General features: G+C 37.8%; 2 protein-coding genes across 9 annotated transcripts in view; one reads left to right on the top strand and one right to left on the bottom strand.

Moving 5' to 3' along the window:
- rbl2 (retinoblastoma-like 2 (p130)) overlaps nt 1-16,029 on the top strand; it is a 103,303-nt gene extending 87,274 nt beyond the window's left edge. For 3 of the 4 annotated variants that reach the window (XM_069901591.1, XM_069901592.1, XM_069901590.1), the window contains 4 exons: nt 6,530-6,632; nt 9,645-9,859; nt 12,245-12,409; nt 14,673-16,029. In XM_069901591.1, coding sequence (XP_069757692.1) covers nt 6,530-6,632; nt 9,645-9,859; nt 12,245-12,409; nt 14,673-14,843 — 654 coding nt within the window. In that variant the 3' untranslated portion in view covers nt 14,844-16,029. The remainder of the gene's footprint in view (nt 1-6,529; nt 6,633-9,644; nt 9,860-12,244; nt 12,410-14,672) is intronic. The other variant, XM_069901593.1, reaches the window with a different exon arrangement.
- Nucleotides 16,030-16,776: 747 nt separating this feature from the next.
- aktip (akt interacting protein) overlaps nt 16,777-26,581 on the bottom strand; it is a 43,839-nt gene continuing 34,034 nt past the window's right edge. For all 5 annotated transcript variants that reach the window (XM_069901598.1, XM_069901595.1, XM_069901597.1 and 2 more), the window contains 9 exons: nt 25,121-25,229; nt 23,678-23,886; nt 23,290-23,354; nt 23,102-23,202; nt 22,108-22,196; nt 21,352-21,450; nt 19,646-19,753; nt 18,289-18,349; nt 16,777-17,355 (listed from right to left, as the gene is read on the bottom strand). In XM_069901598.1, the coding sequence (XP_069757699.1) occupies nt 17,254-17,355; nt 18,289-18,349; nt 19,646-19,753; nt 21,352-21,450; nt 22,108-22,196; nt 23,102-23,202; nt 23,290-23,354; nt 23,678-23,886; nt 25,121-25,162 (876 nt within the window). In that variant the 5' untranslated portion in view covers nt 25,163-25,229 and the 3' untranslated portion in view covers nt 16,777-17,253. The remainder of the gene's footprint in view (nt 17,356-18,288; nt 18,350-19,645; nt 19,754-21,351; nt 21,451-22,107; nt 22,197-23,101; nt 23,203-23,289; nt 23,355-23,677; nt 23,887-25,120; nt 25,230-26,581) is intronic.

Below are 26,581 nucleotides of genomic sequence, written 5' to 3'. Positions count from 1 at the left end.
CATTCACTTTGTTCTGACAATCTGTCATTTGCAAATTCTTGGTTATGGTCATTACTAGATCAGTTTTTTTAATTGGATTCTTTTCAGATTTTATTTTTATTTTTTTCATCAGACATGCCAAATTAACGGGCATGCGGATGACAAAATTAAATGACTGACCCTTCTCATATTCATGTAACTTATGTAATTCTGGCATTTCCCGGAGTTTCATGAGTTTTGCAAAGATTTATCTCTGCATAATTGCTTCAAACCCAATTTATTCTTGAATCTCAGATAATCTTTGGGCCTGGTGCTTAATGTAGCTACAGAGATTCATTTTTTCCCCCTCTCTCGATATTCATTTACTCATTTGATCTTCACACGTATTCTATCCACTGAATTATTCTTTTTGCTGAAATTTTATTGGCCACTGGCAAAATTCAGTGATTAAAGATCAGATTCATTGTCAGGGTTCATAAGAGACATCACACACAAACATGAGATTCTTTTTCCTGTGGGCCAGGCAGAATTTCTACTTGTCGGTAGTGTAAAAAAAAACTGCAGTCAAGAAAAGATACACAAAAGAGAAATGTAAACAAAAAGAAAAATGCAAGCCATGCAAAACAGAAATAAATATTCAGTAATACATAATATGCAAATTCAGATTCCTTAAATGAGTCTCTGCTTGAGTTTGTTGTTGAGGAGTCTGATGGTGGAGGGGGAGCAGCTGTTCCGGAACCTGGTGGTGCGAGTCTGGTGGCATCTATACCTCTTTCCTGATGGCAGCAGTGAGAACATAGAGTGTCCTCGGTAGTGTTGATCCTTGATGATTGTTGGTGCTCTTGAATGGTGGGGCTCCATGTAGATTTTCTCGATTGTGGAGAGAGTTTTGCCTGTGACGTACTGGGCTGTGTCCACTACCTTTTGCAGGGCTTTCCGCTCAGAGATAACTGGTATCCCCATACCAGACCACGGATGCAACCGGTCAACACACTTTTCCCTGCAGATCTGTAGAGGTTTGTCAAGGTTTTCTATATCATACAAGCCCTCGGTAAACTCCTGAGAAAGTGGAGGCACTGACGTGCTTTATTCACTATGCCATTCACGTGTTGGGAAGATCTAAATCAGGTATTAAATAAAATCACAAAAAGCAACAGACCAAAAAATCCAGAGATCTTTCTTCTAAGTAATATAAGAAGTAAAGAACTTGGACTCGATTTGGATGGAGCACAAAAAAGATTTATTATGATAGCCTTAGCTGTAGCAAGAAAATGTATAATGTCAACCTGGAAATCAGAAGATAGCCTGAGAATACAGCAATGGTACATGGAAATGAATAAATGTATTCCATTGGAAAAAATAACATATAAATTTAAAAAATAAAGTCACATTATTCGAACAAATTTGGGAACCGTACATGGAACACAACAGAGAGGGCCTACCGCGGACCTCCACCCACTAAAATGATAGAATGAGAAGAAGACAAAATGAACTGACCCAGTGTGTAAAAGTAGATGACACAATTTTCTTGTTTATTCTCATTGTGTGATGACATTGTTTAATGGATTTATTGTATCGTATTTGTTGAATGTTGAGTGGGTGGGGAGGGGGGTGGGAAGGAGGGAGGGAAGGAAGGGGTGAAAAGGGGAGAAAATGCCACTGTGTATATTCAAGAGGGAAATGTTTGTGTCTATTTTGGTTAATATGGTTCATAGTGTGAAAAATTAAAAAAAAGTTAAAAAAAGAAAGTCAACATCAAAGTAATATTTTCCAAACCATTACATTTCACGATTCTGTCTAATTTCAGAAAGAGCAGCAGTTTGGTGTGAAACCATTCACCTTTAGCAAAGTATCAGTCCAGGTTATAATGAATTAACCAGATTATGCTTCATAGGTTTCATGGGGTTGGTCAAAGGAACCAATACCCTTTAAACCCCTGTCTTTTCTTAATAATTTAGGACTACAGCTGTTATCAGTATGATATTTGGTTTGGATACATCTAATTGACCTGATGTATATCTGTTTAGATCCTTTTAGTTAATCCATAGGGGTTTTACTCTCAGAATTCTATTAATTTGCCATTTGAAAATTTAGCAGATGTGGATATTTTTTATTAACCATATTTTATAGACTAATCAGTTTGCATTAATAGTCATTGGTTTTATTATTTTGAATCATAGGTTGAACTTAACCTTGAATGATGTTGCCATGTAAAGAAACCTGTTAAATTTCTTGCATATTTACTTAAAAGACAATGAGGTTTTGGTAATACATTATACAATATGAATTTAATCTTTTGGGAGAATGTTTTTTCTTCACGTGGTGCTTTAATGTTTCACATTTCAGGAAACGGGTTTACTTTGGCTCTTTTCATTTCTCCTAACAAGCACAAAAGACTGACACCTGGGAAAATAATATTTGAAAAATCGCTGGCAGTACATTTACATTCTTTCCATGTTAGTTCATTATGTGCTTCAGGTCTAACTAAAACAGATTTACTGAAGTTCAAACTATAAAGTAAGGCACCATATTGATAGTCTTAGAAATTAATCTGCATTTGAAAATAGGTGTTAGAGTACGACTATGATTTCACGCTCTCGTCACTTTTTTTAAAACTATTTTACAGCTTCTCACCTAAAAATCTGGATTAGTTTAGTTTAGAACAATGTGGCCTTGGCTCTCTAACTCCCTAGGGTAGAGAATGATTTGCTTCCACCGCAGTTACGTGAGATCTGAGCCAAAAGAGGGAACAGTAGATTTGTTCACTCACTGGGCAGTTGGGTTGTTCAATGAAAATGCAAAGCTTGATGAAGTTGGAAATCTTCAGTAGAAAGAAAAAGTCCTGGAAGCACGCAACAGGTTAGCCAGCATTTATGAGCAGAGCAGAGTTACTGTTTCAGAGACCCTTGATCTGATTCGGATAGTTTCTGAAGTGTGTGCTTCTTTCACCATTGACACAGTGTTGTGTGTGTATCTGATGCATGGACTAGGGGTTTACAGTTCCATCCCGAATGCTTCCATTTAAAGCAAGAGGCCAGAATTCCCAAGTGAGAGTGGGGATATCTCACAAAGGGTTTCAACACATTAACCATAACCATATAACTGTTTACTTGAATCTTTTTTTTCCATTTATGTCCAATTTCTTCCCAAGACAGAGCTTGCCATAGTGTGTCTGTCTAAGGAATCCAGTGTTAAGCACGTGAGTTGTGTAGCTAGTCTAATACAGATGACTCACTGTTACAAGGACCTCAGAGCTGGTGATATTGGCCTGCAAGAGGACACTGATGTTGATTCACTTATTGTTCCAGAGGATTTTGCAGTGAGTGTTAGTGATGCTGTGGGTGAACCCCATGCTTCTGCCTTCTCCCTATAACCTTTGACGGCCTTACTAATCGAGAACATATTAACCTCTGCTTGAAATATACCCAATGGCTTAGTCTCCACAGCTATCTGTGGCAACAAATTCCATAGTTTCACTATCCCCCTTGCTAAAGAAATTTCTCCTCATCTTTGTTCTGAAGGGACTTACTTTTATTTTGAGGCTGTTTCCTCTGGTCCTAGATACTCCAACTCCTGGAAACCTCTTCCCCACTTCCACTCTATCAAGCCCTTTCAATATTCAGTATGTTTTGATGAACCCCCCCCCTCCTTCCTTCTAAACTCCAGCGAATACAGGCCCAGAGCCATTAAACCCTCCTTATATATCAATTTGTAAACATTCTCTGGACCCTCTCCAACACCAGCATATCCTTCCTTAGATATTGGGCTCAAAACTGATCAAAATATTCCAAATGTGGTCTGATCTATGTCTTATAAACCTTCGGCATCACATCCTTACTTTTGTTTTCTCTTCTTCTTGAAATGAATGCTTACATTGCATTTGGCTTCCTTACTACTGACTTAACCTGCATGTGAATCTTTAGGGAATAATACACCAGGACTCCCAAGTCCATTTGGAGTTTCACTTTTCTAAATTCTCTCTCCATTGAGAAAAAAAAACTGCACTTTTATTCCTTCCACCTAAATGCATGACCATACACTTCCATATGCAGTATTCCATCTGCCACTTCTCTTCTCCATTGCCCAAGTCCATCTGCAGATGCCCTGCCCCTCTACCTATTTCCGTTCACAAATTTGGCCACAAAGCCATCAATTCCATCATCCAAATAATTAACATGCAGGTAGTCCTCAACGTATGACCATGTTCTGTTCTGACTGGTCGTATCTCGAAATGGATGCACATCGGAAATTCACTGTATACGTTTTATCGTTCATCAAATACAACGCGGCGGCCACCAGCTAATTCTTAAGAGAGATGACCACCCCACCATTTGTGCTGTTTTCCATAGATAGGCCTCTTCTTTCACCCCGAAAGTTGTAATTTTTATATTTACATATAAATACAGTCGTGTTTACAGATGGCCGTAAGTTGCATAGGTTGTAAGGACTACCTGTATAACGTGAAAAGTAGCGGACTCAACACCAATCCCTGTAGAACAACTCTAGTCACTGGCAGCCAACCAGAAAAAGGATTCATTCATTCCCACTTTTTAACCATCTGCCATTCATCCCATCTTCTCCCCATGCTTGTACCTTTTCCATAATACCATGGGCTCCCATTATGTTTAGCAGCCTTATGCAGCACCTTGTTAAAAGCTTTCTGAAAATTCCTGACTCTCCTTTGCCTGTTATAGTAAGCATTCACTTATTCTCAGGGGTGCAATGCTAATTTTTTTTTAGGTTCTAGAGCTCATTAAAATCAATCAAATATCCTAATGTTTTTAGAGGTATTTTTCCCCTGCCAGCCACCACCCCATCTCCCATGCCAACAGTCGCTTCCGTAAAACCCCCTGTATTCAGTCACCGTCAGAACAAATCTAATAGAGGGGCATTAGTGTAATGGCGGGGGTGGGGTGGGAGCACCAGCATATCTATGCAAAATAGCGCCTATGGTAAGGGTGGCCAATGCATCAAAATAAACGGTGACAAGGAAGTTTCGCGGGACCTGGCCTTGGTGGCCGCCATGTTGTATAATTGAGAGTGAAAAGGAGGATGAGTGTACCTGTCGTGGGAGAAACAGATTCCTTGTATGTCCAGAATAGCACTCAGCCAGGGGTAGGGCATTTAATATGCAGCCGTTGTTAAACTCTCCACTAGTTAAAATTCCCCACTTGTTTATTTCCCCTTTTTTTTTTAGCAGAGGTGCTGGAGTGGCACTTCAGAGAGCTCGGCCAGCACTGCACCCTTGCTTATCCCGAAGAAGTCACCAAAATGGAAAACTAGCTCATCCTTAATAACAAAATGTGAAGACAATATTCCTCTTCGGGTTTCCCTTCCAGAAGATGTGCCGATTGCCTTGTCCTGTAACCTACCCATCATGAGTCACTCAGGGTAGCAATGACAAGGTCTTTGATTTTCTGAACAATGATCCAGAGGAACATACAGTTCTAACATTTGATAATCTGTCTCTGAAGATCCTGATGCTTCTGATTATAAACTCTACGTTGTGTGTGAACGTTTGATGATGATGCTTGTTTCTTTACTATGGTACTATGGATACCAGCCACCTCTGGTATCACCCAAGAGGTCTTGATGCTGTGGCAGGGGAGCTAAGGTAACTGGAAACCAAGCTCTACTGTATGGCTATTCATTCTTGCATATTGGTGGCCACCCGGTAGGTATGCCCCGGGGCCCAATGCCACCTCCTTTCTTCTCTCCCCTCTCTGTCACCCTTCTAACTGTACTCTGGCCTCCAGGTCTGATCCTGGCTGAATACCTGACCCCTGGCTCCAACCATGTCCGTTCCCGTGTTTCTGACCCCAGCTAGGGCCTCACACCAGTCCAGTTTCCATCTCCGCTTAGCTTTTTTAATTACTGGTTGAAAATAATGATTTCCAAGCCCCCATCCCATGCAATACCCGTACAATACCTTCTATCTCAAAATAGTTGTTTAAGTACCAACATTCTCATGTTTAGTGACGATGCTGATTTGATGGGTAAATACACCATGTCGTGTCCTGTGCGCAGTGGAGAGTAAATCAGGTCTCAAGTCTGTGCCAAGTTGAGTGATCTCAGCTGGGACAACATTAGTTACATTGGCTCAGTATTCAAAGATGATGGAAGGGAAAATAATTTTCGGTTCCAATTCACGATTCCTCTCTTTGATCCCTATGGAAAAATGCATGTATTGATGTTGAAAAATCTCAGGAAGAGGTTCAGCTATCGAGTCCCTGGAGGCAACTAAACTTTGAATTCTTTAAAAAATTGGCCATTTCACCGAGTGCACATGTTGCCTAATTGGAAGATTTGGTTTGTGATATCAGGAACACTTCATGTGGAGGATGTTTGAATGAAATTATCTTTCATGTAATTGGGCCTCGTCCCTCTCCATTGACTCAATTTTGACTTCTGCAAGAGTATTAATTCATGTCTACTGTAATTCAAAGGTTAATAATCTAATCATGTTTTAATTGCATTCATTTAAATTTATCTTGTTATAGTTTGTGCCAGATCAAGGTATTTTGTGTCTAATGCTATTATCTCTCTGCAGATTTATAGGAGTGTACTATTGAAAGCTCGGAGGAGGCGAACGTCAGGCAGCAGCGACAGTAGTGGCCGCCAGGGTTCACCAACTGAAGCAAGCAGAGATAGGAGTAGGTATTTCTAACATTATGTAATTAGTTGTAGCATGGTAAATGCATTTACAAATTTATTATTTACCTTGTTTAATTACTTTTGTCTACTGCACTACAGTTTTATACTTTCAGTTTATTTGTGACATATGGTAACTATAATTTGATATAAAAATTGTCTTAAAAGAAAGCACTATTCAATGTTCTTTTTTGCAATTTTAAAAATACTTTTATTTGCTGTGATATACTATTATTTGATCATACAGGTTATTGTGTTTTTATATTTACTGCTCTGTTACTGAGGATAACCTGCTCATCCGTCTTTTCCTGTGTTTCACACATTTTAATTCACCTAGCTATAATAGATAATAACATCTGCATTTATAAGAACTTAAAAGCTTAAGGAATAGGAGCAGAATTATGCCATCTGACTTGTCAAGCCTGCTCCAGCTTTCAATAAGATCTTGACTGATCCACTTACTCATCTCTTCCCCACCACCCTTGATTCCCCTTCTTCTAACGGTGGCATAAATGCAGTGAAGCAGACTCTACCACCTCCTTGAGCAGCTCTCTAGGTGAAGCAATTCATTATCTCTGTCCTAAATCTACTCCCTTGAATCTTGAGGCTATGTCCCTGAGTTCTCGTCTCACCTGCCAGTGGATACAACCTCCCTGTTTCCATCTTATTTATCCCTTTCATAATTTTTTAATGTTTTTATAAGATCCCTTCTTATTCTTCTAAACTCCTATAAGTGTAGACTCAATCTCTCCTCATAATTCCTTCATTTCGGAATCAACCTGGGGCTTTTTTACTGTGATAGTAGTTTGAAGAATAAACAGTTCGATCCAATCTTTTTCAAGACATAAGGTAGTGCACCTGCTAAGTACATTAATTAACAAATTAGATATCGGCATTGGCTCCAGTTACAGCCAATCCATACACTCAGGCCTCATGCACATTTACTTCAAAAGTTGTTGATAGCCAGCAGCAATGCAAATATTATACCTGATATTTCATTCTAATTCTTTTTTTCTCTCCTTTCTCAGTCCCTTGTTTAATTCTTCTCCAGGCCATCTGGTACACATTTTTTTTTAAAGTTACTTCTTTTGAAACCAAATGGACAGACACTTGAAAGCACAAAGAAGTTCTTCCATAACTCTTTTCTCCCAAAAAAATGTTTCATTTCCATGGAACATCTCCTTCCCTTGAACTTGCACGTATAGGAAGACTCCGATTATCCAAAATCAGATTATCCAAAATCCTCATTTCTGCTAAGAATGTTGAAGCCCAGGGGTGGGGGGTGGGGTCTTTCACTAAAATACCCCTGGCTCAAACTATGTTCATTCCATTAATGGTTGATAATAAAATCCTGGATACATGGTCCCAGAGAGGGGTGAAATGTATTGAGGATTGTTATGAGCAGGGACAATTTATGACATTTGAGCAAATTAGGAATAAATATGGAGTTTTAAATACCTATTTTTTTTCTGCTCTCTTCATTTAAGATCTTATTTAAGGGACAAATTAGGACCAGCACTGACCTTACCACAGTGTAGCGAAATAGAGACTGTGGTTTGAAAGGGGAGCACGAAAAAAATTTCAAAAATGTTTTCCTTAACACACCTAAACAAGGGCTTGAATAAGACAAAATGGGAATCAGATTTGGGTATGGAAATTGATCCATTTTGCTAGTCCGACTTACGTCGGGACTGCATGATTAACACGATTAATATAAGGTATCGGCCGGTGCAATATTATTTCTTGCATCAGCTATACTTTACTCCACCAAAGTTATATAAATTCAAATTGGAAATATCATACCAATGTTTTCGATGTGGTCAAGAAATAGGTATGTTCTTGCATTCAACCTGGTCATGCCCTAAAGTGAGGCCTTTCTGGGAAGATTTTGGTAATCTCCTGGGAAAAATATTACTGGAATTCGATACCCTCAGGCACCTGAATTATTTTTATTGGGGAATTTAGAAAACAAAAGACCTAAAATGAGGCTGTTGAAATATCAATTAAAATTCATTGAGGTTGTTTTAGCAGTGGCTAGGAAATGCATAGCAGTTACTTGGAAATCTGATTCCCAATTAGGTTTAGCCCGCTGCCCGCTGAAAGATAGAAATGCATAATTGTGTTTCCCTGGAGTGCCCCTATAACCTCAGAAACAGGTATGATGTATTTTTAAGAATATGGAATTTATTTAAGGAAAATCAGGGTAAATCTTTAACGATCCCCCCCCCCCCCCCCCACCGGTGCTCGCAGCGCTGAGCACCCTAGATAAGTCAGGTTAATTGTCCCTTGATGGGAGTGGGGTTTATCCGAGGTGAAGCCAATTTTTTTTTCTTCTTTTTCTTGTTTCTTGGGGACTGGATCATACTTTGTTCTTCCCTTTGGTTCATTGAATTTGCATTTTTTTTCTTTATATAAATGAATCACATATTGACTTCCCTTTTCTCACTTTCTTTAATCTCCACACATGGATCGATGTTAATATTATTTGATATTGATGTTTATCTTTTGGATTATTATTCATTTTGACTGCATGCTGAATAAAAATTCTTAAAATAAAATATTCCCCTAAAAAATTCAAAGCCGAATTGACGTCGTTTTGCGCCTCTGAAAAATTTGGGATTTTTTGAATTTCCAAAACAATCAGAAATCCTCAGTTGTCCAAATTTTTTTTCAGAGCTGAACTGACATCACAGTTGAAAAAGATTTGGAAAAACCTCTCAGTAGCATTTTGAGTTTTTGCTTGGATTTATCTCATTTTGTTCAGGTTGTTTAGGTGAGAATTAAACATTATTTCATGCTTCCCTTGTGTTGTTGTTGACTGTTACAAGTGATTTGCTGTTGCTACTGGGTTGTTTTTACAAAATGATCAGTTATCCGAAAATATTGTTTATCCAAAAAAGGCCAGGTCCTGACCATTTTTGGAGAATTGGAGTTGTACTGTAGTTGCTCATAGCCAGTGTGATCTGCAAATTACAAATATTTTGTTACTTTTGCTTTATTTTCCCATCTTGCAGACAGTAGAGACTCCAGTCCAATCATGAGGTCCAACAGTACACTTCCAGTACCTCAACCAAATAGTGCACCACCTACCCCAACTCGACTAGCTGGAGCTAACAGTGATATGGAAGAGGAGGAGAGGGGTGATCTCATCCAATTCTACAATAACATTTACATCCGACGAGTAAAATCATTTGCACTTAAATATTCCACATCCAGCGTGGAGCATGCGGTAAGTTATCAGGTTTACTATTGAGAGTTTTCATCGAACATGGTGCAGTACCAAGGTAAATGACCAATAAAACATTTGCACGTTTCCTGTTGATTATGTACCATAGTGTTGCAGCAATAATGTTAAGAATTTAAAATGGAATCAGGTTCAAAATCCATAATGAATAATCTGACCATTATTGGTGCAGTGGTGACAGTGGCAAAGCTCACTGCAATGGGAGCATGGTTGATTGAAGAATATATGAGAAAAATACCTTGCATATATACACACCCCCACATCTTGGTTGCATATACATTTGTAAAGCATGATAACCAGCATTCATACATTAAATTTAGACATTCCAGCCCATGAGCCTGTGCTGTCCAAATTCACCCAATTAACCTACAACCCCTGTGCATTTTGAAGGGTTGGATGAAACAGTTGTATACAAAAAGAGAACATGGGAGAGTGAACAAACTTATCCAGTGCCAGATTTGAACCCAGGTGCTGTATGAGCATTTGCTAACCATGCTGCCCATAGGAAGCACTTTGTTTTGTGTGGGTTTCTGTAGTTCCCTGAAGTAGTTGGGTGTTCAAGCATGTCTTTTACTTGTGGAATTTCTTAATTCAGGAACTTCATCAGAAGGTCTTCTTCCCTGGTTTATCCATGCTGTTCTTGATTTGTCAGTTGCTGTCTTGAATTGTAGAGCTGTATTTCCCAGATTGTGCCGAACAAAGCATAATTAACAGTTAGAAATGTTTGCTGTGCAGTCAAAACTATGAAATTCACTCTTTGCTAATGAAGAGTTTGATTAATGTTCCCTTTCTGGGTGTGAGGGAAAGAGAATGGCTAATATCTAATCATGATGCAGAATAACGTTGCTGCTCCGACGGTATGGCTGGGTATTCTTACTTCGAGTCAGGTGCCCTGTAACTTTTTTTAAATCTGGACAGTGAGAACAAAAAAAATGGATGATTTCAGTGCTAAAGTTATGTGTGAGGAAATAGCCAGTCCATCAAAACAGGTGAAATCAAATCCAAATTCGAAGAGATAAAAGTGAAACAAGAAAGTCGGCAGATACTGTGATTGTGAAAAGACTGGCTGAGTTCCTCTAGCATTTCAATGTCTAAGAGATAAAGATCAGCATTCCTCACACCATGTAATCAAATCCTCAAACTGATGTTGATGGCATCCTTTTGTATTGTTTTATAAATATCTTGCTAATTCTGCAAATCATTAAATTATGTAAACCACAGGTTTTCAACCTTTTTCTTCCCACTCTGCCATAGGTGTTCTGTGATTAGTAAGGGATTGCTTAAGGTGGTATGTGGGTGGAAAGAGAAAGGTTGAAAACCACTGTTTTAATCGTACCTGATTGACTCGTTATGTGGAGGGTTTCATAACTCCAAAGGAAATGGGCCAATTAGAATTTTTCTCAAGCAGTGATTCTCAACCTTCTCTTCCCCCTCACATATCACCTTAAGCAATCCCTTACTAATCACAGAGCACCAGTGGCGTAGGGGTAATTTAAAGTGGTATGAGAGTGGAAAAAGGTTGAGTAGCACTGATGCAAGTCCTTTATTGTGCTTAATGATGAACATACACCAGAATCTGATACTGAAAGGTCATTATGGCCACACTTTATAAATTGTAAACAATTGAACTATACCATGAGCACTGAATACAATTAACATTCATATTGCATCCTGGTGAGGAAATTGCAACACTTTATTCAGAGGTCATTATAGTTTAGTGAACTAATATGCTTGCCTTGAAAGAAAATGAGAATTAGAATAAAATAATCTATCCCTGCTGAACTTTATCCAGTAGGGACATTAAATATTGACTGCTATAAGTTCAAAGATTACAGAAGGTAACTTTAGGTGTATAGTAATGGTGAAAATAGAACCTCAACTGATTTTGAGATACCCATCTATAAAATATTTACATTCTACCAACTAATATAGTGCACTGTAAACTATTCTAATGTTAGAATTTTCAATTGTGTTATTAGTTCAAATAGAAATACTAAGCTGTGACTGAAGTAACAAATCAAAAAGCTAGTTTTGTTCAGTTCATACTAAACAGGGCTACCAGTTTGCAAAGTACCAGTATAATTGATTTACATTTAGATGTACAATATTGCAACAGCCCATACCACTCAGTTAATCTACAATCCCCAATACATTTTGAACAGTGGGAGGAAACCAGAACCTGCAGGGAAACAGTACCAACTTCTTCCAAACAGTGTGGGATTTGAAACCCAGTCCCAATTGTAACAGCATTACACTAACTGTGTCATATCAAGATGTTAAAAGTATTATAAATAAGAGCCTGGAATATTTGAAGCATTTAAAATGGTATTATTGCATGTGTGAACTTGAAGAACTTGTTTATTTGTGCAGAGTGAAGCCCCACCTTTATCTCCCTTCCCATCTGTACGGACAGGATCACCTCGCAGAGTCTTACTCTCTCAGCATCACTCCATTTATATTTCACCACACAAGAATGGAGGTTCCCTTTCACCACGAGAAAAGATGTTTTATTGTTTCAGCAGAAGTCCTTCAAAGGTGAGTCATGATTCTTGAAAACAAACACTCCATGTACAATCAAAACTACATTTCTACAACTGCCAGTGTTAAACATTTTTTTTAAAACAATCTTTATAAATACAACTTTAAAATATTTAGAATGTTGGAGTAGAATTCAATAATGGGCCTATCAGTCTTAACAAATAATTGTTGCCCTGGTTGTTGATTCCTGTGGCATGAACTGCCTAGTACCACTAAAGATACCTGCAGATTAAGCAGCAAAATGTTGATGAGATCTAGGTTTGGTGCAGCATGTAGACTCCACACTTGTATTGGTGAATCTTCAGGAGAATTGTGCTCGCCTATTTGTTTATCTGGCATGGAGCAGCATATGTTGTTCGTCTATCTCGACCTACCAACCTGATGCCCAGACCCTTTTTGCACATCCCATTTATTACTTTCAGATGACAGTCTTAAAAATTTGGGCACATTCTCCTATGGCCTTTGCCCAAGATTTTCTCATCCCAAAATGTCTGGTGGTAGATTGATTGTCTACTGTATATTACCTTCACTGCAGGTGAGGAAGCAAAAGCATTGGAATGGAGTTTTAAAGTTATGAGAGAGAATAGACTCCAAGAGAGCAAGTTGGGCAGTGGGACTAATGAGATCACTGAGGATTTGGTCTGAATGACCTCCTCTGTCAAAATATCTCAGGCTTTTTCAAACTGAACACAGGGCCATCAGTAGAACTGCTGCTGCCTCTATGGGGTTTGCGTTTCCACCCATGAGATATGCGGGTTGGGAGGCTAATTGACCACTGTAAATTGTCCTTGATATACAGATGACTAGTGACATCTGGAAGGGAAAAGAATTAGTGTATGTTTCCATGCTGAGGTGCCACTGATTCAAGGTGAGACTATGACCTTCAAATGGTGCATGACATGCTCTAACAGATGTTCCCATGAGAATTAGAAAAGGATATTATGTTGGAGGGTTGATGAAGGGAATTGTGGATTTGCTCAGGAAAAAGGCCAATGTCCAGCAGAGGCAGCTGGCATCAAGTGAATAGCACAAAGGATGAAGGGGTACACTTAGAAAGAAGGGTGAGAGGGCAAAAGGGGATTATGAGATATCCTTGAGATGAGATAAAGGAGAATCCCAAAAGATATTCCAAGCACATTAAGGATAAAAGGGTAGTATGTCCTCATGGGGATTAATGTGTGTAGCCACGGTTTTAAATGACAACTACTTGTCTGTCTTTACCATGAGTACTCTGGAGAACAAACATGGAGGTGGTGTCATCAAGGGGGATAACTTACTGGAAGCAAGAGAGAAGATTGCTCGACTCCTGGCAAAGGTTGTTGTGACTTAATTGGTGCCATAATTAGCAAGTTTGCATGACCCCAAAATTGGTAGTATAATGAACAGCGAAGCTCATTGTCCAAGGTTACCACAGGATCCAGGTTAACAGGGAGCAAAGGGATTTTAGACAGAATTTAATTTGCATGCAGGACCAAGCTAAAGGGTGCAGAAAAGATTCACAAGGATTGGAGGGCATGAGTTAGAAGGAATGATTGGATGGAGAGGATCTATTCTTGCTGGAGAAAAGAAGGTTGAGAGGTGGCATGATAAGAAGTTTTCAAAATTATTGAAAAAGCAAATGATCAGTGCCTATTCCCCATGGTAAGAGTGTCTAAAACTACATGGAGGAGAATTGAGGGGATTTTTTTTTTAAACTTCAGTTCAAGTCTGGAATGAATTGCTCGAGAAGGTGGAAAAATAGGTAGCAGGGCCAGAAACCACACTTCAGAGGCATCTGGAGAGGTACTTGAACAAGGAAGGTACAAAGGGATGTGGAATTAGCAGGCAAGTCAGATTAGTTTAGATAGGTAGGCAGGCATGATGTTCACCAGAGGGGCACAACTTTGCAAAGGTTCAGGTGTCCTTCCTTTTGAGAACCAGCAACTGCAGTGGCAATTGTTCCTGATGAAAGGTTCAACTCATAAAGCATCCTTTTACATGACTTGCATCGGAGAGGCATTTAGCTTCCTGGGGAACTCTGGAGGAGCACAGTACGTGTCTAATTCTTGCTTTTCTGGGCCTTTTCCCCACAATCGTTGGGAAGATATTGAGATGAGACTTGGCAAAATAAGCCATTTAATCCATTAAAACACGCCCCCCATCAGCTTTCCTTCATTTTAACTCTGCTCAAAAAATACCAAAGGGGAGCTTTTTAAACAGGCTAAACCTTTCCTTTTCTTGCAACATTAAATAATTTTTTAATTTTCTGTTTCACCTGCAGAGGCTGAGAGACATAAACAGCATGATCAAGACTGGCGAAACTCCAACCAAGAAACGTGGCTTGACATTGGATGACAGCAATGAATTGCCAGCTAAGAGGGTTTGTCAAGAGAACCACACTGCATTATATAGACGTTTGCAAGATGTAGCCAATGACCGAGGTTCACACTGATTCTACTGGTGCCTCTTCACTTTGGTAATTTGTTAAGAAACTACATGGGCTTTGGCACAGATATCCTCTAACTGCATCAACTTCCATGACTGCTCCCCTACTAACCCAGAGTCCCACAAAGCCGACCAGGGAGAATTACAGTTATGCTTAGAGCTTTTGCCGGAGTTACATATAGGCAATGACCACATGCAATTGGAAATGGACAAAGGGTCAAGTGTTTGAACAGATAGCCAATTTTTTGCTTTGTAAAGAAGCCAACTTTAACAGGTTAGACTGTTAAAGAGGTGCATTTTAGGTTAAGAGATTTGTGAGGCAAAATGTTTTTAAATTCCCTTTTATTATTTAAGCTTTTGAAATAAATATCGAAACAGGCTGGTATGTTTTCATACCAAATCAATTATACTATAAAGATTTGTATATGAACGTCAGATTAAATGTTAAAATATATTTTAGAAAAGCCATTGCAGCACAGAAACAGGCCCATTCTGGCCAAGCCATCTACTGAAGCTAGCCCCATTTTTCTGGGTTTAACCCCCATTCATGCACTTTTCTGCGCATCTTTTAAATGTAGCAATTCCACTCACCTCTGCTACCTCATTCAGTCTCGCCACTACCCTATCTTTCCCCTCTCATCTTCAATTATATGCCCACTGCTTTAGACTCCCTGGGAAAAGAGGAATTTGGCCCCATCATGGATGTGTACCCCACCAAAGGATTTTGCCCACCCCCTTACCCTTCTGTGTTGCAGGAAGTCCCAGCCTCTTTATAACAAGCTCCAAACCTAGCAACATCCTCATGAATTTTTTTTGTAACATTTCCAACCTAAAGACATTCTTCCTGCAACCAGAGCTACATATGGTACTCCAAATTTGGTCTTACCAACACGTTTTGCAGCAAGACATCCCAACTTTACTGCTCCCTGCTCTGACAACTGAAGACAGGTGTGCCAATACCCCAAGATGTCTCAACAATCTTCATTGCCCTGAGCCGGTATTACTTACCAAAATGCTCCCCTCTCCTCATAGTAAATTGCTCATGGCCTGCTGAGTTTCTCCAGCACATTTGTGTATTGCACTCGACCCCAGTATCTGCAGATTTTCTTGTTTAATACTTTAAAAACTTGGGGGTTTGTATCTTCCCATGTAATAATTACCAATTTTTGTATAAAGCTATCCATTATTTCAAACAGTGGTCAATTTCCTATATTGCTACTGGAGTTCAGATCAAATTCCTGAAGAGTTATGACAGCAGATATCAGACTGAAAGACAATAGAAAAGTAAAATACTGGGCAATTAAAAAAAACATACAAGTCAGTTTTTTGGAAGTTGAAAGACCAGAGATGGTGAAGATAACTGCACAGTAGGGCATAGAAAAAAGAGGCAATGCAGAGAAGATGTAAGAAACAGAAGGATTCCCCCGAACAAAAATGGTCAAGTTTAACATTGAAAGATTAACTCAGACCAGATAACAAAGGCAATCAATTTTCCTACAGTACCATCTGGTGGCTAACATACATAACTGCAGCAGTGAGTACCAGAAGCAATCAATGCCAAATGGGCTTAAATGGAAAGGGTACCAAATGCATAGGTATGCAAATATCAACAAGGTGTTCAGCAGTTTGGCTTTGTTTTTATTTAAGCCACACTGACATCAGTTGTTTGACCTGTAGCTGTTTCATCTTATAACAGTCCCCACTGCAATTAAACAGCAGTTTTATTCCACAGATATTAGGAACATATCTAGGAACTATCCTTCTTTGAACTGAATTATTTACTTGTACATAGCACAGAAAGACCACCAAAGTTACAAAGCTTGGGGCCCCACTGAATGCACTGTTCCTTTAATAGATCAGCCTATCCAAATGTATATCAAATGAATTGATGTCACTTTCACCACCATTTCATCCCAAAGTGCTAACAATAGGGTCAAAAATCCTATTTACAAAATTTATTTGTCAATATTTACATTAGAAAACTCAACAGTGACTTTATGAAAACTGCAAATGGACACATGCTATGCAAAATATAGTTCATCTGAATGATTTTACTATCCAAACTCGAAATCTTAAAACTCTGGTGGACAGCCTCGAGAAATGAAAACATTTCTACATCATTGTGGCGGTATTACAAAAATGATAACATCTGTATGAGCAAACCACCCCAACATAAACTGATAGTTGTATTGCCATTACCTAGGTAGTAGAGGTCTCCAAAATGAAGTTTTACAAACTTTTAAAAGTTGAATTCAAACAAAAAAAATTAAAATTTAGGAACATGGAACACCATCTTCTGCAGTTTGTCTTTAAGCTGTCTCTGCTAAAGTCCAACATCAAAAAAAAAATCTCAACCTGGTCCGTTATGTCTCACAGGTAGAAAGTGCCTGGTGTGCCATTGATTCGATGTACGAGCTTTATGCAGTGTTTTCGTCCTTGCTGAAAGGCTGTGTGGAACCAGGTTTTACCCAGGAAAGACCAGACACATTCATGCTTTTGGTCTGATCTTCAGGCTTTCTCTAGGCAAGAAAAATACAAAATTTACATGCATTTCAATTCTAACTTAAAATGGTGCACAAAAAGTTAATTTTTTTTTTACAATTTTTATGACAGTATGTAGACATTTTACAAGGTTGAACATATTATAAAGTGAATGATAAAAAGAAAAATTGAATCCAAGTCATGGAAAGGAAGCAAGTGAGAAGTAGGGTGAGAGGAAAAAACTTTCCCACCTACAGTGAAATAGAGAAAGAAAACCTGTGTGTACAAAGACTCCTCTAAAATGGAAGTTGATAACAAGTATTTAGGATAACCTGCTAAAATACAATTTTAACCAAGACAAGGAGATGCAAGGATATGACCAAAACTTTGACCCCAAAAAGGTAAATTTTAAAAGAGCATCAAAAATACTTGTAGACACCAAGGAGGAACTTCAGTATCTTTGGGGATGAGGTAGCAGAAGCCCAAACCTGATACAAGTTCAAGAAAAGTACAACTGCAGAAGAACCAAGATTGAATGGGATGAGCTGAAAGGGTGCAAGAAAAAAAGAAAAGCTCAATGTTATTATTTGAGCATTGCTACCAAAAATGTGTATCAAGGTTTGGCCTCTGCTCCCTCGTCCCCAAGCTATTGAAGTTCCTCCTTTGCATCTACAAGTATTTTTGTTGCTCTTTAAAACTTGCCTTTTTTTGGATTAAATCTTTGGTCATGTCCTTGCTCATCTGCTTAAAGATTTCTCCACACAATGGCACAACAAAACCAAAGAAATTTTTGCACAAATTTTGCTTGAAATGCACACAAGCCAGCCAGCAGCCAATGAACAAGACAGTGTATCAAGAGATGATGAGCGCTGAAGTAAAAAATTGAACAGAATACTTGCAATGATCGACATCTTAGTCAGGCATCTACTATTAAAATGCTTTTCAATGTACAATGCAGGAAATTAATTTACCTTTTGAGATAACATCTTCTCTCTGGCTTCTTCATGTACTGATGGATTCCAGGGTGAAAAGCTTTGGAAGAAACAGGTAACATTTTAAAAAAAAACAAAAATTAAATTCATTTCTCACTTTGCACATGAAGGGGAGAATTATTTTTTAAAACGTCTCCTTCAAAGTCAGTACGTCCTGATAGGCACGTGATGCCACAAGTAAATGACAGCCATTAAATAATTTTTCCATGTGACCATTTGATTTTTATTTTGGATTACCAATAAGTGGTAATTCTGCCTTGCCCACAAGAAAAAAAACTCAGTGTTATATGTCATATATGTGTGTGTATATACACACACACACTCAGACAATAAAGCAGATAACTGATTTCTGAGTATAATGAAGAAACTATTCAGTTCATCTTGTAGCCAAAATAATCACAACAGGGAACTCTGGTCTGTAAACCCCTACTTAATCCAGAACTTTTAACATAAACTTCTGTCTTCACTAACTGCGGCAGCAATTAGAACCTTAACACTACTGCAAAAATCAAACAAGAATTGCAAAGATTTTTATGCTCGACACCTGGGCAATAAACAGGGAAGCAATTCATTTGTTCAGTAATATCTACTTCATGTTAACGGGGAAAAAAAATCAGCAGGTAAAAAGCTCTGTAACTGATCTTACAATCCTGTAGATTACTGTACAATGTAGAAGAAAGTCCTTCACAAAAGCATGTTAACAAATCTGATTACATAAACTAATTTAAAGATAATAAGACAAACATTTTTGATTTGATTTAAATGACTGAAATTTAAAAACTGATGTAGGGCAGAAACAAAAATGTAAATTGTCAAAGTGTTACATTTTGATCACCTCAGGCGGCAGGAAATGTTGAAAAATATTGTGTGCGGATTAATAGCCCAGATTGATATTGGTATCGTCCATTAGAGAGACAGCTTAGTTACTCTGGAAACCACTTCACAATTACAATACAAATTTCACAAATGACATTAATAGCACAATCTTAAGTCACACAATATAATTTAAAAATTTAGATTTCTCTGCCCACTTGACTGATATTTTCTGTCCAAGTTCTTGCACAAACCAGTACAAACTAAACAATTTATGCAGGACCAGTTAAGAGTATATCTGAATACATTTCATTCACATAAGTAGCTTCATTAGACAATTATATAAATGTTTGAATATTGTTCAAAGAAGAAAAATTTCCACAAACATGGTTGTAAATTTTAAAATGATAAAATTAAAAATTGCTATTTGTAGATAAGAATAAATAATTTTATTGGAACCCTTTTATTGATCGGAATGTACTGTAATACTGTAGTCTCAACATTAAAATTTACCAAAACCCACCTAATTGCATAAGGGTCATCCAGTTTAGGTTGGTCAAAGAGATGACTGTTGCATAGTTTCACACTATCAACTACTTTGCTTTTGAATAAATGAATGTCTTTTTCATATCTGAAAAAGAAAGTACAACTTCAGATTGATAAGTACAATTGTTTCGTATTGAAAAATGAAACAAGGAGAAACGGGACCAAAACAACTGGGCTTGTTTTAAGTCTTCTGCAAAGAGGCAAATAGATTTTGGACCATCCAAGATCCTATGATGTTTCAGAGCAACTATTTGGGGATAAAGGTATATCAATATCTCCAATATTATTTATTTCTCTCCAATATTAAGCAGAAAGCATTTACTTCCAGAAGTTAAAAAGTTCAGGACAATGCTATTATAGACCCAGTGACTGGTTTCCTCCCTCTCTCCAAAATGAACCAGTGGTTGTACATGAATTTGGGTGTAATTGGATGGCATGGATTTAAATGGACAGAATTGGCTTCTACTGTGCTTTTAATTTTTTTTTAAATTAAGAATTTATGGAAGGCTCTCCAAACACAAACAGTGGATTTTGCAAACACAAGGATTACTATGACAGCATCGTGCTATTGGCAAACACTCACAAATACACACATGCTGCCCAGGATTCCCTTTTCCCCCAAAATGGCCATTGTTTCCTGATCTTCTCCAGCATATCTTTCAGGATTCCCTTTTCCCTCCCAAAATGACCATTGTTTCCTGATCTTCTCCAGCATATCTTTCATAAATGGGTAATCTGAAAGACTTCAGGTTTAGCCCAAAAAAAAACAATGCTTTGTTGCAAGCATCAACAAGTTCTAAAATGGCAAAATAACCCTAATTCACCAATACAACTCTAGCCCTACAGAAACCAAATTTAGTGCAGGATGGTCAACTACACTGTGGTTGTATTAAAAACATAATGCTGGAGAAACTCAGCAGGTCAAATAGTATACTTAATATGGAAAAACCAACATTTTCGGGCTTTAGCCAGGCCCTTGCCTACATTTTGTCATACCTTAATGAAGGGCTCAAGCCTGAAACATTGGTTATGTATCTTTATCTTTGCTATATAAAGTACACTGTTTGACCTGCTGAGTTTCTTCAGCATTGTGTTTTTACTTTTCAATGTGATTGACTGCTTGGCTCACATGATCAGTATTGTTAGATGCCCCAAACTGATGCTCGACAGCAAATGACATAGTTCAAGGGGAAAATGCAGCATATGCCAGCAATCACTAGATCTTGTGGACAGCTTTAAATTCAGCTGAGAGTGCCAAGATCACATAACAAACTCCAAAAATCAAGATTATTAACTGGAACTGAAGCAAAATCTCAGACTGCTCTATACAGGTATGTGCTGCTTATGCAATGTGGACGGTGTGCGAACACCATATATACTTAGCAGTGCTACAGGGGATACTGTACACATGCATACTTTTTATTTGTAAGTAGGGATCAGTGTGGAGACTGATTCAGGGCTGTGGGGAGAGAGCAAGGCACATCAGTTTGGGAATACAGTTTTCTGTAGCTAGCGACCGCTTTTTCTAAATTGCTGCAGATTTGCTCACACTAACTGCATAATTATGGAACCATGGGCGTATATGCAGTAGGGCATATCTGTAATTAGGTCTACAAAATTACAATTTGAGTCCAATCCACCGAGCAACTAAAGTTTCATTAGACCACAAATTTTCAAACTCACAGTACTGCAGCTTCAGGGTTCAAAGGATTAACTGTATCAATCTTGTAGAAAACTCGACGAGCGTAAATTAACACCTGCCAGATGTGATTATGATGTCGCCTGTACAAAATACATAAAAAAGCTTCAGGAAAGATTCATAATATATTCTGTCGTCATCTACATTTGCTACTTTTCCTATAATCTTAAGGCAATGAGTAACTGGGCAGATATTTTACAATTTTTGCTGAAGAAATTGTGGTAAATGTCCATCTAGTTTGCACCTTTAGGGGGGGGGGGTGGAAAAATGAGGAGAAAAGCGCTTAGATTTGTGACAAAACCATCCAAAGTTATTACTATAGTTTTAAGTGCAATCTTCAACATCCACATGGTTTAACTAGGAGAATCTCCAAATTGCTCCATCCCAGGCTTTTTGCATTCTATGCAGATGCAATTTAATCAGAAATGGTAATTTGATACTCATTCCAATTTGTTGCACTCTGCTCTTATTGTATTCTCATTGTTAAAATTGTTGAATGAATGGTGTTTTTTTTTAAAGTTTACCATAATGGATTAGTGGTAAAATAAAAGATTGCAATGTTAAAAATCAGTGTTTTTATTTTGTGCTTTAATAATTTCTCAGTCTGATTGAAAGTTCCATCAGTGAGGAAATCCATACGACACAGGCACTATTTAAATATTTGTGGCCACAGAATCAGTATCCTCCTCATATTAGTACAGGTTGAGAAGCTCACTAAACTGAAAATAAAATGTACTCACCTCCATTTTGTGAATGCTCTTTTTACATCCAATTCTCCTGACATTGGATCCACCAGTGGGTGGAAGACTGGTATATCAAACATCAAGCGCTAAAATATTTCAGAAGATTTAAAAATATATATTATTTTCACAATGTAAAAGTTGGTTTTCATTCCAGATTCAGGGGTTGAATTCTGTTTCAGTTTGAGGATTTCCCAGTTATTATCCAAAATGTATTTTTTTGTTATTTCTACAGAGAAGGCAAATGCATCCTTTCAGTTTCCACATTACGTTACCATTGGATTGACAATACATGCACATTTGTGACATTCACTGCTTCCAGGGTCTCTTCCATCCCAGGTTACTGGTCACATCATGGCTGAAATGTTCTGTTGCATATGTTCAGCAGTGAACACTGTTTGCATTATTAAAGCAAAGCGCATGGTTGATGTTGAAATATGTCATTATATAGACTATGAAAGAAGCAGCTGGAGATTCCTAGCTGGTCAGGAAGCATTTTAAACAATTTTCTTAAAATTATTTGGAAGTATCCCACTTACAACTTTGCTTCAACTCCTAGATTTATCATTTGGGATAGGGTCCTTGAATGGCAATGAAGTGACAATACTGGAGTAGAGTCAACATCAGATTTACAAGTTTCAGGATATGTAGCATTTCAAGAATAACATGGCTAGATTATCCAGAATAATTTGCCAGTTCTCAGATCAAAAGATCTGCCACCAAAATCAGTCACAAGGGCAACACAAAAAGGAGAGAATAAAGAAGCATATTTAATCTGCAGTTTGGAAGGCTGGTACACAGACAAGTTCATAATTCATTCCTATTTCTGGTAGCAAAGAACTAAATGGCGATGAATTCAAAGAAACTTTGCAAACTAAATGTAAAGTTTTAGTTTATCCCATTCAAATAAAAAGAAAAGGGCAATTTTTTTTTCCCACTGATCAGTGCACGTATAAATAGACTGAAAAAGGAATAAAGTTTGAACATCACTTACAGGACATTCTCCGTCTGGATAGTTATCAGGGATGTAAATGGTAAATTTAAAAACAGCATCCTGGTATAATCCATGTCTAATGAAAATCACGCCAAACCACACTGAGGGAGAGAAAACAATTATTTTTCAGTGGGAGAGGGTGCAGAAAAGTCAAAAAAGATTAAAGTGGAAAAGCCAGTTTAACTTACTTAATGCAGATCCATATGAAGGTTGTATGTAGACACCAGGCAGCTTTTGTTTTACAACTAAAGTACTGTAAAATATAAATATCAGAATTATCAAGTGAAGATTTCAGATTAACAAGAACAAATTAAAGAATATTTCTTAAAAACTTCCAGTTGAGGTATAAACAGACACTAGATCTGCATGTTTCAATCAATGTTGATATTTTCCTTTTAAACGAGAAAACATTATGGATTCCACAAAAACGTTATAGAGAATAATACAATGAGAATGTTGTCGCCAACAAAATTCAATGAACAGAACTCGGCTGCATTTTAGTACAATATCAATATCAGTGAATTTTTGCATCACTTTTTGTATTAAGAATGCATTGAAAATAAAGATATTACTTACAATTCAGCAAGGAGAGAATATTCAAGGTAGAATGGTCCATATGAGGCATGTGTTCCGTTTGTTGATTGTGTAGATGTGATAGGAGAAATAGGTTTAGTTACAGGAACAGCATTTTTTGGAATAGAGGGTAACTGTTTCTTGGCTCCTGAAGAACGTGGAGGACTTGTCTTCTGTTCACCAGATATACTTCTTTCTTCACTGTCAGATTTCTGTCCAATAAAAGGTCATTAACAAGATATTTTAAATTTCAACATGTTCCACAATATCAAGTGTTTAAAATAATGTTGCACAGATTTCAGAAAGTTTTTTTTTTAAATAAAAGGTCCCACACACTAGGAGAATCAAAAGGTGAAATGAATATAGTATGTAGAGTGGCAAATGATTCAAAATTGGTTTGGGGGCAGGTAGCAGTGGGGTAATCATTGCTGTGCTTTTCATGATTGCAAGGTTGTGACTGATGGGATTACACAAGGCTCAGTACTCTGCCCTTACTCTTTCTGTTTAATGATTTATACTCAAATATTAGTGGAACAAGAAGGTAGTTTTTCCAATGATACAAAAAAAAACTGGTTAACTAGTTGACAGCAAACAGAAAAGCTCAGCCTCAAGATGTTATGTAGAAAGAGGAAAATGGAATTTTGTCCCAAGAAATTAGTTGTTTTTTTTGGATGCATGGGGGGGGGGGGGGGTGGAAATGTGCAACACCAAGAAAATATGCAACAAATGGCAGGATATAGTGGTGCAGAAGGACACTTAGGAGTTATGCCCACAGATTCTTAGAAGGTTGCAGGACAGGTGGATATCATGGTTAAAAGGCTGGCAGGATGCCTTCCTTTATGTGTGTATTTTGGTTAACAAAGGCAGGAAGGATATGCTAGAAATGCATATAATGCTCATTAAGCCATTCTAGATGACCACATTGCAGGAAAAGGGTATTTGCACTGGACAGAGTGTCTGGGGGCAGGGTGTCAGGAAAAGGAATCATGGATTTAAAAATTTGTGAAAAGATTAGGTGAGAAAGAAAATACTTCCACCAAAATGAAACATAGTTCCAAAGGTGGATCACAGATCAGAAGATGCAAGTTAGAATTAGACTGGGCAAGCACTTGCTCAACTAAACAGCCTAATATGCTGCTACTATATTATCAGGTAATGATCACAACTTCAAATTTGTACTCTCAACAGTTTGGAAAAATATTAACATCTATTATGTGAAAATTGTTTAAAGTGGAAAAATCCTTAGTCATTTAAGATGTAGGTATAATAGTTTAACTACCAAAAATATTCTGCAGCTCATTATTTCTTGCTCCATATTCCAGTATTTGCAGTTTTGCATCCCCATTAAAAATATCTTGTATTTTCCAATTATTCAATTTCTTTGATAGCTTTCAAAGAGAAATGAAATCTTAAACATATTCAAGAGAATAAATAATTTTCTATTACCTTCCGAGCAGAACTTGTAGACATGCTCCAGAAAGAGTTCATTACTTGTGCCAACTTTGCAACTCAGCCACTGTATACTTGCTTATGTTTTTCTAGTCAAGTTTATATCCTGAAAGAGATGTTTTAAAGGAACATGTTCAAAATTTTAATGCTGACATGGTGTTTCAGGACCTCATCCTGGGACTCAGGGTCTTAGATCCCAAAACATACATTTTGAAAAAGCCTGCTTTGGAAGTGGTCTTGAATTAAAGATCCGATTCTTTTATTTTCCCAATGGCCTCTTCCAGGATAGTTTATAATTTAAAGAAAACACATTCCAGAACTTAGCAATCTGCAGAGTTAAGTAGCTGTCTGGAGTACATTAGGACTACAATACAGTACACTATAAGGCATGCAGATGAAATTTAACTCTGACAAGCGGGAAGTGATGTATTTTGGGAAGTTAAACCAAGGCAGGACAAGCACAGTGGATGACAGGGCCATGGGGAAACCTAGAGGTCCAAGGTATGGCCTCTTCATTTAAGCTGAGAAAGTGCAGTAAAGATTCAAGGATGTTGCAAGACTGGAAGGCTTGAGCTACAAGGAGAGACAGGAAAGACAATGTTTTCTCTGGAGTAAAGGAGGCAGAGTGATGACCTTAAAAAGCTTTACAATATCATGAAAGGCATAGAGAAGGTAAACAGACAGTCTTTTTCCAAGTGTACGGGAGATTAAAACTAGAAGGTGAGAGGGGAAAGATTTAAAAGATGAATGGATGAGAAAGCTTTCGGGGGATATGGGTCAAATGCAGGCAAATGGTACAAGCTCAGGTTGGCACCATGGACAAGTTGGTCCAAAGGGCCTATTTCAGTGCTCTGCGATTCAATGGTTAACTATAGTTTCAGAACTACAGTTAAGACAAGAATATACAAAAGTTGAAATTTGGAGCAAATGTCTGCTGCAGGGATTCAGTTGGTCAAGTAGCATGCTAAGTTCCTCCAGCAGATTGTTTTTTGTTTCATTTTCATACCAGATTCGGGATACTTTCAACTGTTTTTAATTCCCTTTTCCCACTCACTTTGCCCTCACCCATTGCCCAAATTCATAGGAGGGCTTCAAATGATGCAGAAAGTTAACTTTCTTCATATTTCTGAAAAGTTCAGCTCTATAACAAAGGAGTGGCAGATCAAGTTGAGGAGGACCATATCTGCATGGAATGTTAATTCAAGTCAACACAATACATGGCATTATTGCAGTTATGGTGACTAACCAGACTTTGTATTAGAGAACCTGAAAAAAAAATGAAATGACAAACATTCTTTCTCGAAATGGTTATCCAATTTCCTTGGTGTTAAAGTCCCTCTGCATTTTGAGTAATACATTATAAGGAGTTAATACACTGTAGGGAGTTGGTACATTATCCCCGTGTCTGCATGTGTTTTCCCTGGGTGCTCTCGTTTCCTCCCACTGTTTGAAATGTAC

The sequence above is a fragment of the Narcine bancroftii genome, chromosome 10 (assembly GCF_036971445.1).
Source record: "Narcine bancroftii isolate sNarBan1 chromosome 10, sNarBan1.hap1, whole genome shotgun sequence".
Taxonomy (NCBI): Eukaryota; Metazoa; Chordata; class Chondrichthyes; order Torpediniformes; family Narcinidae; genus Narcine; species Narcine bancroftii.
This window is presented reverse-complemented; position numbering and strand designations above follow the sequence as displayed.